The sequence below is a fragment of the Lepidochelys kempii genome, chromosome 5 (assembly GCF_965140265.1).
Source record: "Lepidochelys kempii isolate rLepKem1 chromosome 5, rLepKem1.hap2, whole genome shotgun sequence".
Classification (NCBI taxonomy): domain Eukaryota; kingdom Metazoa; phylum Chordata; order Testudines; family Cheloniidae; genus Lepidochelys; species Lepidochelys kempii.
The window spans coordinates 61988254-62004072 of NC_133260.1; the positions used below are offsets into that span (position 1 = coordinate 61988254).

The 15819-nt window shown below is 39.8% G+C and overlaps 1 protein-coding gene across 3 annotated transcripts in view; it reads right to left on the minus strand.

Moving 5' to 3' along the window:
* Positions 1 to 15819, minus strand: part of ELL2 (elongation factor for RNA polymerase II 2) — a 79272-nt gene that overhangs the window by 15081 nt on the left and 48372 nt on the right. For 2 of the 3 annotated variants that reach the window (XM_073344548.1, XM_073344549.1), the window contains exons 8-11: positions 14824 to 15403; positions 10689 to 10755; positions 1615 to 1786; positions 109 to 153 (exon numbers count right to left, since the gene is read on the minus strand). In XM_073344548.1, coding sequence (XP_073200649.1) covers positions 109 to 153; positions 1615 to 1786; positions 10689 to 10755; positions 14824 to 15403 — 864 coding nt within the window. Of the gene's footprint in view, positions 1 to 108; positions 154 to 474; positions 697 to 1614; positions 1787 to 10688; positions 10756 to 14823; positions 15404 to 15819 lie in introns of all 3 variants that reach the window. The other variant, XM_073344547.1, reaches the window with a different exon arrangement.

Below are 15819 nucleotides of genomic sequence, written 5' to 3' on the forward strand. Positions count from 1 at the left end.
TTTTAATCTGAATGCCCATCACTAAAAAGGGCATCCAGACCTTGTACACAGAATGATTATGAAAAGTGTTTAACCTATCCATACTTCCCACCTCCCAGTTGTACACACCTGTTTGATCTTCCGATATTCCTTTAGGACTTCCTCATGAACTACCTGCAAGAAAGAAAATTGAAATAAAGATCCCTTGAAGACCATTTCACTGTTGCAAAGTGCAACTGAATATTAAAAGGGTAGAAGAGTGGGATGAAGATTTTCAGTTTTACCACACAGACACTTAAGCCTCGTCTACACAAACATTTAGTTCATGGCAAGCTGGAGTATGAATCTACCCCGCACTAGCCCGCCATGGACTAACTGCCCGTGTAGGTCCTGCTGATGTCCATTAATGCACTTTTAATCCACATGGATAGTTAGTCTGCAGCAAATAGATTCACATCCCAGCTTGTCAAGAAATAAATGTTTGCAAAGACAAACCTTTATTCTCTGGTCACCCTCCTGCTGTGGAGAAGAGCAAGTCTGCAGACAAAGCTGCGATAAGGCCATGGAGGGGAAGTGGCTATGTTTGAAGATCCTCTTGTATAGCCACTTTCTCAATGCCCCCTGTAAAATATTGTGCAGCCACGTGCTACTTAACGTAAGGCCTTGCCTACGTCTAAGGGGAGGGATCTTCTCCCACCCTCCCAAAGCCTGGAAAACCTGTAAGAAAAGTTGTGGAGTTAATATTTCCCGAGACAGTATTAACCTCGGTTGCTCACTGTTCTTTCAGCAAGGTCAGAGAAACTGAGGCCAGTAACAAATAGCAGCATAGCTATTGGTCCTATGGGACTGCTATGGTTGGAGTAAAGATTATAGAGGAACAAATTCCTCTGCATAACAGGACTATATCCACAGTTCAGGAACAGTTTCCTGGCCCATCTGCTGCCAACAACAGGTCCCCTTGGGGACGCAGGTTATGGGGAAAAATTTAGCATTGCTGCTCCAGAGACTGTCCATTAATTTATTTATTTCCTCCCACTCATATATTCTGATCCCACTCAAGAGCGTGAGCTACAAACAGCACTAAACTTCTCATCTTGCACAAACCTACAATGCCACATACTACACAAACCTAGAAGCATATACTTCAGGTCAATAGTTTGTTCGATGATCTGGCACCCTGCAATTTGTTTCAGTGATTAGCCTAGACCTTGGGAGACCACGGTTCATTTCTCTGCTTTGCCACAGACGTCTTGTGAAATGGGGCAAGTCAGAGCCTCCCCATGCCTCAGCTCTTCATTTTTAAAATGAGGACAATAGCACCTCCCCACCCTGTAGGGGTGGTGAGAGGACAAATACAGTTGATTGTGGGGCTTTCAAATCATTTGGTGATGGGATCAAGTACCTGAGACAAAAGATGCTTCTGCCAAATTAAGTGTTTTACTCTACCAAATTATACATTCATCTAAGGATTTTCTGTGAAGTCTGATTTTTATCTTATATATTAGTTTTTAGAAAGTTTGGACTATTGGGCTATATGCTTAAATATTTGGGGTTTGGGGAGAGGAAGAAGAGGGTGATTTAAAAACAAAGCAAAAGGTAAAAACGGCTCACAAAATGCCTTCTATTCCTCTTTACCTGATACTCCTTAGATCCTGGAGAAAGGAGCTTACGCTGAGCATCAAGTTTCATAAATCTTCTAGTGACATTCTCCATCCTGGCATGTAAGCTTCTGTATTCATCATACTCTGCATTGAAGTCATCCTTGTAACTCTGGCGTTGCTCATATGAGACAATAGCTATATATTTTCTAATGGAAAGAGTACAGTTACACTTATCTTCCATGAAATGCCCTTGGTATAAAATTGTTACAGTTCATTGCAAGTAGCTGGACCATACATTACTAGGCAGTCCACTTCTCAGTAAGTCAAAGATTTGACTAATTTAAAATATACTTCTGTCTTGTTGTGAAAATAGACAAATATTAAACTGTACACTTTGGTTGAGGTGTTTTTTAGAGTCTGTATTACAAATGGTCTTTAACAGAACCTACAATATTTCAATGATAAATTGCAGTCTATACATGTCTAAGTATTTTGCTCTATATGGTCTTTATTCAGAAGTCATTAGACTATCTACAACTGTAGGTGCATACGCAGAACAGATAACATGCATTCAAATTAAACAGAACCAATACCTCTATTTAAATAAGTGCGGAGCTGCTGGCAACTCATTTCCTATGATGGCCCCTTAATTTCAGAATTTGTTTCCCGTATTGATCTGCTAGAGCAAAGTGCATTTACTTTCTGGGAACACTGCTTAAGCAGACCAGTTTTTTTCTGGCATTTGGGAGGGTTTGAATTGATACAATAATTTATTTCAAGATTTGGCAGATGTGTCGCTCTTGAATAGGAATTAGTATTTTATCCTAATAATTGTGCTGTATTAAGTAAGGGTCAAAGTCATCTAAAGAATCTGTGGAACATGATAGGCAACATAAAACAAGCCATGATGAGGTCTGCAGCTGAAAGGGACTATCACAACATTGCCAGGCACAAAAAAAATGCTTCTGCTCACAGTTGCTACCAGATGCCCCAAAGTAGCTGAGGGCCTAGCAAGGCCAAGCTGCCAACCTGTGTGTGTGATTAAAAGTAAGCAAACAATCAAAAGAGCAGATATAATCTGTGTCTTTTTTCCAGGTTTCTCAAATACACTGTTACCTTCGGTCATGTCTGACTTTAGCCTCAGCCAACTGGCCCTCATCCAAACCTTTATTCTGACCAGACACTGGGAAAGCCCATCAACCACTATGTCCGTGTCTCCAGAGGCACTACAATCCCAAGTGCCCCACATATATCAAGCAGAAGGGAACAGCAGCAGCATTTAGGGCAGATGAGACACTGCCCAGTAGTACTCTCTGGATGCTCTCAGATTAAGTAATGGAGCAGGACCACCTCCATCTATTCCTTTCATGACCCAGAGGTATGTTTATCTTGTGATCAATGATGTCAAAGACAGCTGTCAGATTTTTAAGTAGTCTCCGTTCTACATCCAGGCTCTAAAAAGAACGAGCAGCTCACAGGGATCAAGGAAGTTATTGAGGTTATAGGGACAAACCATCCTGATGCGTAGAAAGAAGAGTAAATATGGCAGGCGACCAGCTTGGCTTAACAGTGAAATCCTTGCTGATCTTAAACACAAAAAGAAGCTTACAAGAAGTGGAAGGTTGGACAAATGACCAGGGAAGAGTATAAAAATATTGCTCATGCATGCAGGAGTGAAATCAGGAAGGCCAAATCACACCTGGAGTTGCAGCTAGCAAGAGATGTTAAGAGTAACAAGAAGGGTTTCTTCAGGTACATTAGCAACAAGAAGAAAGTCAAGGAAAGTGTGGGCCCCTTACTGAACGAAGGAGGCAACCTAGTGACAGAGGATGTGGAAAAAGCTAATTTACTCAATGCCTTTTTTTTTGCCTGTGTCTTCACGAACAAGGTCAGCTCCCAGACTGCTGCACTGGGCAGCACAGCATGGGGAGGAGGTGACCAGCCCTCTGTGAAGAAAGAAGTGGTTTGGGACTATTTAGAAAAGCTGGACGAGCACAAGTCCACGGGGCCGGATGTGCTGCATCCGAGAGTGCTAAAGGAGTTGGTGGATGTGATTGGAGAGCCATTGGCCATTATCTTTGAAAACTCATGGCGATAGGGGGAGGTCCCGGACAACTGGAAAAAGGCTAATGTAGTGCCCATCTTTAAAAAAGGGAAGGAGGAGGACCCTGGGAACTACAGGCCAGTCAGCCTCACCTCAGTCCCTGGAAAAATCATGGAGCAGGTCCTCAAGGAATCAATTCTGAAGCACTTAGAGGAGAGGAAAGTGATCAGGAACAGTCAGCATGGATTCACCAAGGGCAAGTCATGCCTGATTAATCTAATTGCCTTCTATGATGAGATAACTGGCTCTGTGGATGAGGGGAAAGCAGTGGATGTGTTGTTCCTTGACTTTAGCAATGCTTTTGACACGGTCTCCCACAGTATTCTTGCCAGCAAGTTAAAGAAGTATGGGCTGGATGAATGGACTATAAGGTGGATAGAAAGCTGGGTAGATCATCGGGCTCAACAGGTAGTGCTCAATGGCTCCATGTCTAGTTGGCAGCCGATATCAAGCGAAGTGCCCCACAGGTCGGTCCTGGGGCCGGTTTTTTTCCCAATACCTTCATTAATGATCTGGAGGAGGGTGTGGATTGCACCCTCAGCAAGTTTGCAGATGACACTAAACTCGGAGAAGTGATAGATACACTGGAGAGTAGGGATAGGATACAGGAGGGACCTAGACAAATTAAAGGATTGGACCAAAAGAAGTCTGATGAGGTTCAACAACAACAAGTGCAGACTCCTGCACTTAGGACGGGAGAATCCCATGCACTACTACAGGCTGGGGACCAACTGGCTAGGCAGCAGTTCTGCAGAAAAGGACCTAGGGGTTACAGTGGATGATAAGCTGGATATGAGTCAACAGTGTGCCCTTGTTGCCAAGAAGGCCAATGGCATTTTGGGACGTATAAGTAGGGGCATTGCCAGCAGATCGAGGGACGTGATCGTTCCCCTCTATTCAACATTGGTGAGGCCTCATCTGGAGTACTGTGTTCAGTTTTGGGCCCTACACTACAAGAAGGATGTGAAAAAATTGGAAAATGTCCAGCGCAGGGCAACAAAAATGATTAGGGGACTGGAACACATGACTTATGAGGAGAGGCTGAGGGAACTGGGATTGTTTAGTCTGCAGAAGAGAAGAATGAGGGGGGATTTGATAGCTGCTTTCAACTACCTGAAAGGGGGTTCCAAAGAGGATGGAGCTAGACTGTTCTCAGTGGTAGCAGATGACAGAACGAGGAGTAATGGTCTCAAGTTGCAGTGGGGGAGGTTTAGGAAAAACGTTTTCACTAGGAGGGTGGTGAAACACTGGAATGCGTTACCTAGGACAGTGGTGGAATCTCCTTCCTTACAGATTAAGGTCAGGCTTGACAAAGCCCTGGCTGGGATGATTTAGTTGGGGATTGGTCCTGCTTTGAGCAGGGGGTTGGACTAGATGACCTCCTGAGGTCCCTTCCAACCCTGATATTCTAGGATTCTATGAAGTTTTTTTTACACTCCAAAGTATCAGCAGAACTGCTTTGCCACCAGCTTCTCTCGCTCATTCCTCTTTTTAAGCAACTTAACTGGCAAATTTCTCCTGAAGGAGATTGACAAATTTGTCTATGGTAGATATCAAAAGCCAGGAGAACATGAATCACACAACTGGTCATAGCCCAAAAACTCCACTAGTACTTCCAGAATCTATGAGCCCTGTCCAAGATTGAAGCAGAAAAGACGCATATTTATTTTCCCAACACTACAGATACAATCTAGTCCAAATTAAGAGCGATTTAGGAAGTAGTTTTCAAATGCAACTAACATTGTTGTCCTAAAAGCTGCTGCTTAATGCTCTTCTAGAAGATGCCCAATCAACACAGTTTGTACCCTTCAACTTTTCAGGAAATGCTGATGAAATGGTAATTTTGAATAAGATGAGAACAATAGTGTCTTTCTACATTAAGATTCATATTGTAGGAAATATAGGCAATACATAAAATCAAGACCAACTGTAATCCAACAAAGAATAAGGCAAGAGTTTTGAATGTTGTCAAGACTTTTGCCTATCTACATCAGCTGGTATTCCACATAATACATCCTCCACATAGACTCTTTCTTTAAATTTAATGGGCTTGCTCTGTTTAGTAATATACCTCAATCCATGTTTATTCATCTCCCTTTGTGACCTATTTTTGTATAATCCTAGGTTGTTTTGCTAGAAGCAGTATGTTATACTACATATAGCTGGAGTTAGTATAGTCCATTTAAAGAACTATTTATTGTTAGGGTTTATTGAATTTAATTGGCACAACAGAAACTGATCCACTGCAACTATGGTGATTTGCAAGCAGGGATTTCATATGGGTAAAGATAGAAGCAAACTCTTATTTTGCAGTAATCACTGAATCGAGTGCTCAAGCAAAGTACTACCATTACTGTACATCAGAAGGAGCCCACCTGAAGAGGAGGGTACACGAGAGTGGAATATAGACCTGTTTTATTTTATTGCTCCTAGATTTATGCAAAAGCAAAATGAAGTCACATAGGTCTTATCAACTCTGATCAGTGTACGAGTGTCATTAAGTTGGACAGTATTTCTATGCTTACTCCATGTATGTGTTATCATTGCCTTAATGTAATAATTATAGCTGGTCAGAAAAAATCCAACTACACAGGAATTTTAATGGAATTTGCGTTTGTCAAAATCAAATTGCTTTGTGTAGACCACTCAATTTTGGAAATCAGGTTGGTTTATGATGAGACTGCCTGCTTTCCTGCCAGCTTGCTGATCTGGTTCCTTGACCACAGGGCTTCCAGGGTCTGCCAAGTGGACTGCTCCATCCCCTTTTGCAGGACATTTCTAATTTACATTCTGAATCAGAACAGAAAAATTTGAAAAAAAAGTAAAATTCCTACATGAAGTGGAATATCCTTCTCTTCCCAGCTGTAACAATGTTATTTGCACCCAACATGCCAAGTTGTAAGTTAGCTTTGTCATCACCATGTTTGGGTGGTGACTTCATGGCTTCACCCTCGCTCCATATATGCATCTACTGGTGGTATGGTACTTGTCTTTCTCCGCCATATTAGTTCTGTTGGAGGGGCAGGATTATCAATTGCTCCAGGGGGCACGGAATTGAGAGAGAAAGGAGTTTGAAAGCTGGGCCAAATTTATTTTCATTCTTTTCATGCATGTTTATCAGATCCATCTTTTATCGTGTTAAAGATGATGGTACAAGTTAAAAAGACTGTTAGAGAAAGCTTGCCCCCAGTTGGGACTGAACTCATCTGCCAGAAATAATGTTGCAGTTATTCCTGGTTTAACTGAGCTATAGTTTAATCAGAGGGCAGGATTAGCAAACAGAGGAGCAATCCTGCCCCACTATTTTACCAGACATGTATATGCAAGAGAAGGGGCATGTGCTGCAGTGACCACAGGGCTCGTTGCCAAATATATCAGCTGATATATTTGAACGTGCAGGCAATGAGATTCTAGCACTGAAGAAGTCATATGTACACTACAATTAGTCACTGTTTTATATTCTAGCAGCATGCTAGTTAGGGTTGAGTCAGCATTTCAGTTCTGGCCACTTTAGAACTGCCATCAAAAACCTCACTCCTTTCTCCTTTAAGTTGAGGAATGAGTTTAAGAAAATCCATGTTGACTTTTTTTGTAGTTTTTGGAATAAAAAAACTTCACAGAATAGCAAAAGAGTGCTTTGTTAGTAGCACAACTAGCACTGGGTAATATGTTATTTGATGTTTACATTTTGAAGAAAAATGTAAAGCCACCAATAAAACTGTAAAAAAACAGCTGCTGAGCATCTTCAGAAGCTATAGGTAGGATTTTTAGAACTGGTCCAAGGAATTCTGGTAAATATTGATTTTTAAATGTTCCAAAAATACATATTTAGCCAACAGATTGGCTCTGTTACAGTAGTTTCAGTCTGAGACAAGTTCTTAAATTCTAGAAAATGTTCAACATTCAGCTGTGCCAAGACAAGAGTTACACAGCTAAATCTTACATTTTTGGCATATTGAAAAATTTCACATAATCTTCTATGGAATGAGTTAAGGAGCTAAAATTAAGATTTATTAGCACTTCTCAGTTTTTCACACCTATTTATTCATTTTAATATGCTCACCACTCTAGTTTCTAGGTGCCATATGTAAGTGGAAAAATGTGTTTGCTGATACATTTTTACTTCTCACTATGTACAGTCATAACCAAGGCTCTCTGTACTCTTCAGAAAACTCATCCTTAATTTTGAATCAAGGTCCCCTGATTTTTGCATCTCTTTGGTGAGCAGTTTTATGGTAAAATGGATATTTTCTGCAGCAGTTTCAAGTTCAGCCAGTGGTCAGGCTGCATCAAAGCTTTAATAGCTTAACACAGTTTGAGTGGATGACATCTGATGTAGCTTTACAATATTCTTTGAAGAGTCTTTTTAATTATTTTTTTAAATCCAAGGCAAATTTGGAAACTATAAACTATGCCAGGGGTGGCCAACCTGTGGCTCCGGAGCCACATGTGGCTCTTCAGAAGTTAATATGCGGCTCCTTGTATAGGCACCGACTCCAGGGCTGGAGCTACAGGCGCCCACTTTCCAGTGCACTGGGGGGTGCTCACTGCTCAACCCCTGGCTCTGCCACAGGCCCTGCCCCCACCCCACCCTTTCCCATCCCGTCCCCTGAGCCTGCCATGCCCTTGCTCCTCCCACTCCCCCTCTGAGCCTCCTGCATGCCACGAAACAGCTGACTGGGAGGTGTGGGGAAGGAGGGGGAGGCGCTGATTGGTGGGACTGCTGGTGGGTGGAAGGCACTGGGGGGGGAGCTCATGCGGGGCTGCTGATGTATTACTGTGGCTCTTTGGCAATGTACATTGGTAAATTCTGGCTCCTTCTCAGGCTCAGTTTGGCCACTCCTGAACTATGCACTAGATCACAAATCTCCCTCTTTAGAAATACATCACATACTGTGTTTCACTAAAAAAGTGCTGACTTCCAACTATTTTCCTATTACAGGTGGTGCTGCTCTAGTTTCAGTGACCATTTAAAAAACGACCACAAGGGCTTCAGGCTCCTACAGGGCTAAAACCATAGGTCACAGAAACAGAGAAGTGTTCCTATGATTTAACTGTAATTGGTGTTCTTTTCATGCCAGATAAACCTAGAACTTTCATTCAGGGTGCAGGAAATGTAAAGTTGTAGTTAGATATACGTAGCTCATATAGAAACATACCTGAGCATATATTTCATGATCATTGCTAATGTGTGTTTTGTATAGATCTTTTGTACACACGTTAGCCAAAGTTATATTATTTAACTGAAATGCAGCAAGGTTACAGTTATATATAAACTGTATAGACATGCACGCGCACACACTCTCTATATAATGTTATAGTGACAAAGACCATTAGAGACAAAAAGGTTGACAAATTCAACTTTAACCTACTGTACAAAGGAACTTTTATATTGGTGAAAGTCTTCAAACATTCACTGAAATCCCTCACTCACGTTTTAGTTTCTTTCATATTTGTAGCAATGCAAAAATTATATTTAAGCCAGGACTTGTTTTGTCACAGCCCATCCTCTCCTGTTATTTAATCTTGCAAGGACATCAGTCCTGCATTTATTACATCACAACCTGTCGTGGAAATTGCGAAGTCCTAAACACAGTGTTATGACTTCATTGGAATATCAGAATGCGAACACAGGTGATGAGGAAGACATCTTGCTCAGAATAAATCAGATATATTGAAAGCAGGGCAGAAAACACCACCCACTCCACTTACAGAGTGACAAACTGTTCTGTATCATAGAAAAAACATGAAATGCTAGGCCTGAGATTAGGAGGAGACTCAGCAGGAAGCAGTATGCTAAGGTGTATGGCATGACTGGCCAATTCCTTCCTTGGCCCCAACACCAGACAAACTTGAGCCACTCTACAACACAAGGCCCCCAGCTATGTGAAGGGCAGTACAAACTCCCAAGGTGCACATTAGCCTAGGGGATCACCAGTCCTCAAGCGCCTGCCATTGTTCTTTCAACATTTTCATCTATGCTGAGCGAGGAGGAACATTTTGTCTTGTGGAAGTCTTTGGGAATAAATGGAGTCAGTTTAGACGTCACAAAGTGAGGCTTAGCCATAATTTGATTGCAGGTAGTATTAAAAATTTAGTAGACAGTTTTATACTTATTACAATTAAACTGTTAAAGGTAAGAGCTAACAGCTGGGTGCAAATAAAGTAAATGTTATAGGGGAAAAAAGTAAAAAAATGTCATCTTTTCTATTAGTGCTTCATCAGTAGGGCCCTACCAAATTCATGGTCCATTTTGGTCAATTTCACGGTTATAGGATTTTAAAAATCATACATTTCTTGATTTCAGATATTTAAATCTGAAATTTCACAGTGTCGTAATTGTAGGGGGCCTGACCCAAAAAGGACTGTTAATCCCCTAGCCCACCCCCCGGCATTTTTAGTAAAAGTCAAGCACTGGCCATGGGCTTCCATGATTTTTGGTTTGTTGCCTGAGACCTGTCTGTGACTTTTACAAAAAATATCTATGACAAAATAACCTTAATCACAGTAAGCATAGGACTTAGATTTGAAATTTCAAATATAATGTAAGGCAGATTTTAAAAAAAATATAATTCAGTTTTTAATCCACGCTGTCTGTAAACTCTTTGATGCAGAATCGTTTAACTATATATGTTCCATAAAGAGTATTTAATATAATAGTAAAAAAATATTCAAAACCAAAGATTCCAATATTTAACTTTCCTGCTGGGCAATTTAACCACTAAACTGGGAGCAAGTCTACCACCCACTTTGTTGCTTTATTTCAATACCCTGTCTGCTCAAGAACTTCACTTTTTAAAGCACTTCCGAAAAAATATTCTTAGATATTTAATGCATAGTGTGGCACTACTTTTAGAACCAGCAGCACTGACATGGCCCTTTAAAAGGCACATTTTGGTAACTCTTCCATTTTCTAATTACGCAAGACCTTTCACAGTTGATCTTTGAACTGCCTGTTGGTGAATGGCATGAATTTTGTCAATCTTAGGCCTAATTTTACTTACACAAAGTAGTCTGGTAGTTCACTTGTTGATGAAGGATCTGTAGAGTCAGTGCAAGTCTCTTTAACACCTATATGGAAATAAAAAGTTGACATTTAAAAAGATTCTAATATACCTAATGTGATCCAAATCTGAAGTGTCTGGAACACTTCTTCCCAGGAATTGTATTCTGTTGTCTCACCATGTAATCATGACTAAAGCGCAAAACTGTTTATAATAGGGGCCATACGACCAACTCTACAATATGCAATACCAGGAGTTTAAAGCACATTAGCTACTGTAGAATCTGTACAACAAAATAATGCAATCTTAACCCACGGTCAACCTTATATCATCAAGATAAATTGTGGCATCTGCACAACAATTCAAAATCTGAGGTGGCAGATGTGGCCACACAATAGGAGCTAGAAGTTTTACATCAATATGCAACTCTCACGGGACCAAACTAAAGGACAATAGGGTGGAAAGCCAAAGTGCTTTTCTTGGTGCGAGAATGGTCCCTCTCCTCCTCCAACTATGGGTAAGCAAAGTTTATAATTTAATTTGAATACTTTCTATACAAAAGAAGTCCTTATAGCATTTTATGCAAATCTAATTAGCATTCAGACTTCAATTTTGAACAGAAGATTTCCTCATTAATATGGCAACATTGGTTTTTACAGGAAAAAAGCAAGTCAATATGTTGCTCTTCAGGAAGGTGTTATGAAAGTAATGTAATCCCTAAATAATCCGTCTGTTTGCAAGCAATACAAATGGGACTATTTCCTCTACTTTAGGAAGAGTTTGTGTTTTAAATTCTTCTCATATTCCTAACAGAATGTTAGGAACCATTAGGAAAGGGTTAGATAATAAGACAGTAAATACCATAATACCACTATATAAAACCATGGTAGACCCACCCCATCCATTCTGCATGCAGTTCTGCTCGCCCCATGTAAACAATGATATATTAGAATTGGAAAAGGCACAGAGAAGGGCAACAAAAATCATTAGGGGGTATGGAACAGCTTCCATACAAGGAGAAAGTAAAAAGATACGGACTGTTCAGCTTAGAAAAGAGAATTAAAAGATAAGAGAAGGGTCTATAAAATAATGGATGATGGGGAGAAAGTGAATAAGGAAGTATTTACCCCTTCACATAACACAAGAACCAGGGGTCGCCAGATGAAATTAACAGGCAGCAGGTTTAACACAAACAAAAGCAAGTAGTTCTTCACACAACACAGTCAGTCAACCTATGGAATTCGTTGCCAAGGGATTTTGTGAAGGCCAAAAGTATAACTGAGTTCAAAAAAGAATTAGATAAGTTCACAGAAGATGGGCCTGTCAATGTTAGCTAAGATGGTCAGGGTCGCAAGCAACACCATGCTCTGGGTATCCCTAAACTTCTGACCATCAGAAACTGGGAGTAAAAATGGCATGGGATGGGCCACTCGATAAATTGCTCTGTTCTGTTTATTCCCTCTGAAGCATCTAGCACTGGCCACTGCCAGAAGACAGGACACTGGGCTAGACTGACCACTGGTCTGACCCAGTATGGCCATTCTTATGTTGTTATTCATTAAGTATATTTTCATATGTGGGATCAGTATTTAGAACTTACTGGCAAAACAGTTTTAAATTTAGTTTTGCTAACAAGTTTATGAACATACCACCCCACATATGAGAAGTTAGTGTTACCCTTAAACTGTAGAACACAGTTATTTTGAACAACAGAATATTCTGGCCAAAGCACTCACTCAGGCTCCAACAGTTAGAGGTCTGTAAGAATATATATGATTCAGATCAGAAGTATCTGAGTAAAGCAATTATATTTATACCAAGAGATTACTCTTCCTATAAATGGCATTCTTTGTACTACAGAATCAAAGGACTGGAAGGGACCTCAAGAGCTCATCTAGTCCAGTCCCCGCACTCATCAACTAGATCACCCCTGACAGATGTTTGTCTAACCTGCTCTTAAGAATCTTCAATGATAGAAATTCCACAACCTCCCTAAGCAATTTATTCCAGTGCTTAACCACCTTGACAGTTAGGAAGTTTTTCCTAATGTCCAACCTAAACCACCCTTGCTGCAATTTAAGCCCATTGCTTCTTGTCCTATCCTCAGGAGTTAAGAAGAACAATTTTTCTCCCTCCTCCTTGTAACAACCTTTTATGTATTTGAAAACTTATATCCCATCTCAGTCATCTCTTTTCTAGACTAAACAAACCCAATTTTTTCAATCTTTCCTCATAGGTCATGTTTTCTAGACCTTTAATCATTTTTGTGTCTCTTCTCTGGACTTTCTCCAATTTATCCACATCCTTCTTGAAATGTGGCACCCAGAACTGGACACAATATTCCAGTTGAGGCCTAATCAGAAGTGCAAAGTTTAATAGGAACTATCAATTCCGTGAGAGATACAAAATAAATATTATACAAATAAAACCTATGTTATCCAAATTTCAGTACTATGAACAAAAATCCAATTTTAAAAAGGAGTATTTTTTTTAAAATAAAAATTTTACACAACGAGGTCTTCCTCTGAAGGTGCCCCAGCAAGTTGTGGGTGCCCTAGCAACATAAATATCAATTTAAGGCACAGTATAGAATTTTACTAGGCATTTAGAATTCTGTAACTGACTGACAGTACCCTGAATGCCACCATATACTGGTGTACTGAGCACAAAGATTTTCAGAAACATATATTTCACCCCTACAACGGCAGCCATATTGTGTGTATAAATGAATCGGAAAGATCCAGCTTTATCCATCAGCAGTCTACAAAGTGAATCCAATCCATACAATCAGCTCTGTTTCCAGAGGAGAAACAATTTTAGACTAGGTGAGGGCTGAATCTGACTTCTGAATTAACAGAAGATCCTTTAACCTTGCATTTCACGTTTCAAGTAATTGCCCTTACTTACACTTGATATTTGTTTATTAAATGTCAATATTAAACTTTGTAGCTCCAACTGATATGTTATGGATTTTGAGTTAACAGCCACATTCCACAACCTTTTAAAAAAATAGTATTAGGAAAGCAAATATATTTGGTAAGCTTTCATTTGGTTTTACAAGCACAATTTTAAGATTTTTTTAATATCCTCTCTACGACTGCTTAAAGTAGTTGCAAGAATAATTTCTGGAGCAGGAAAGAGGAAGGAGAGAAGTGTCCAAATTTAAACTTTAGTTTACATCTGAGTAAACTGCAAGGTTTTTTGTAAAGAGAAAACAGTCTCTTCCCAACTCTCAGAGATCTGGAATAAAGATTCACAATACTAGATTTTTTTTTTTAAACACAAAATTACTCTACAATTGCTACTGTACTATAATTAAAAATAATTTGCAGTTAAGTGTATGTTATGCAACATTATCTCTTCCTTTAGTGTGTACTTTTACTTGTTAATTTGCAAAATTCATTAATTTTCTGTGGGTTGGTCTTCCAGCCACTGTGAAATGAGAACATTGTACTGTATGATCAATCAAATTTCAGTTAGTTTGCTTTTTCTTTAGAAGTCATTTCACAGCCATGAAGTCAGAGTCAGTTCTCTGAAGAATGCAGTAAACATTAACAGTACTGACGCCCATTGATAAATTGATTTGGCCTAATACAGTTAATAATTAAACTGCCCTGCATTCAAAGTGGTATGTGAACACCTTATAGTTTATAAAACAAAACCAAAGTAGTATTCCTTTTTGTTCTCTCCTTTTGACTACCCAACACTCCATCCAACAATGAAGTGTTTATAATTTTTTAAAAATATGAATTATTCCTGTTATTCAAAAGCTGAAGTCAATCTTACCAAAAATAAAATTGAACAACATTTTGTCTGGAGTGCCAATATAGCTGTACTTGTGTACATGTGTCATTCCTCCCTTTTGTTTTTGTATAGCCTTAAAGCTTAGTAAGGTAATAATTTGCACTTTGGTTCAGGTGAAAATTGCTATATGTAAAGGCAGGTAACTATCATTATTCCCATTTTACAGCTATGGAAGGAGGCAGCAGAGAGAGGTTAAGTAACTTGTTCAACATTTAGTGAATCAGTAGCAGTTACGAGTGGAACTAAGGTCTTATTTCTGGTCCATTGTTTTACCCACTAGATCAGTCTCACTTATCCATAAAGTAATTTAAAGTGCTGCTTTTTTAAATACCTTCACTTGAATCCAAACTGGAATTTTTCAGCTTGACAATTTCTTCTTTCTTAAGGTCTTTCTCCTTTTCTTCCATACTCTCCATGTTATGTTTTTTGATTTGGTCCTTCTCCTTATGTTTTTTTGACTTCTTTTTGGATTTTTTGTGCAACACTGAATGTACCTCATCTGTTGACTTTGGACACGCTAACTCAACTGCAGTGGGTGCTGGCATTTCCAAAGGAGTCCTAGAGGTATATTTTTCTTGCTGGTCCTCAAAGATGCTGTTGCCATTCTGACTAAAACCATCAATAGGCAGGTCTTGAGTCCCTCGGCCTTCAGGAGTGCTAGGGGAATTGGAGTTAGAGTTCACCGGTTGAGGAGGATTTGAAACAGGAAGGCGAGTTGAAGGAAGCGTTGGAGGAGCTGGGGTGGCAGCGGCTGCAGGGGGAGGTGGTGGGGGTGGGGGTGGTGCAGTAGCTCTCTCATTGGAAGCAGTCAAGTGACCATTTAGTGTTGGTTGAACTCTATTGGTAAGGTGAGATATTCTTGGTTTTTTATTCATTAAAGGATCAATAAAATCTGAATCCAACAGCCGTTTCTGCAATAAAAAAAGACCATTAGTTTCCATTTAATCCAATTCTAAGGTATGTCTACAACAAACGGATTAAAACCTAGTCTCTTATGCTTTCTAATTTATCTTTAGATAAGATGAAGATCACAACTAAACATGTGCTTTGTTTCATGCTTAAAAAATAAATCTAGATAGCTTTAAAAAATTTTTGTCATCCTGAGACGATCCCCTTCAGATCTTGACCAAGACTTTGGAACCACATAAGACATTGTCTGGGGAAGTATCACAGTCCATGCTGGAACATGACAGGTTAGTCAGTACTCTAGATATTTGTGCAGTGCAGATACATTCAGTAAGTAAACAGTTGCTGCCTCTATATAGTCTGTTTTATTCAGGCAGTTCCAACCCATGTGGAACAGTGTGCACATCAGAAAGCCTAAACC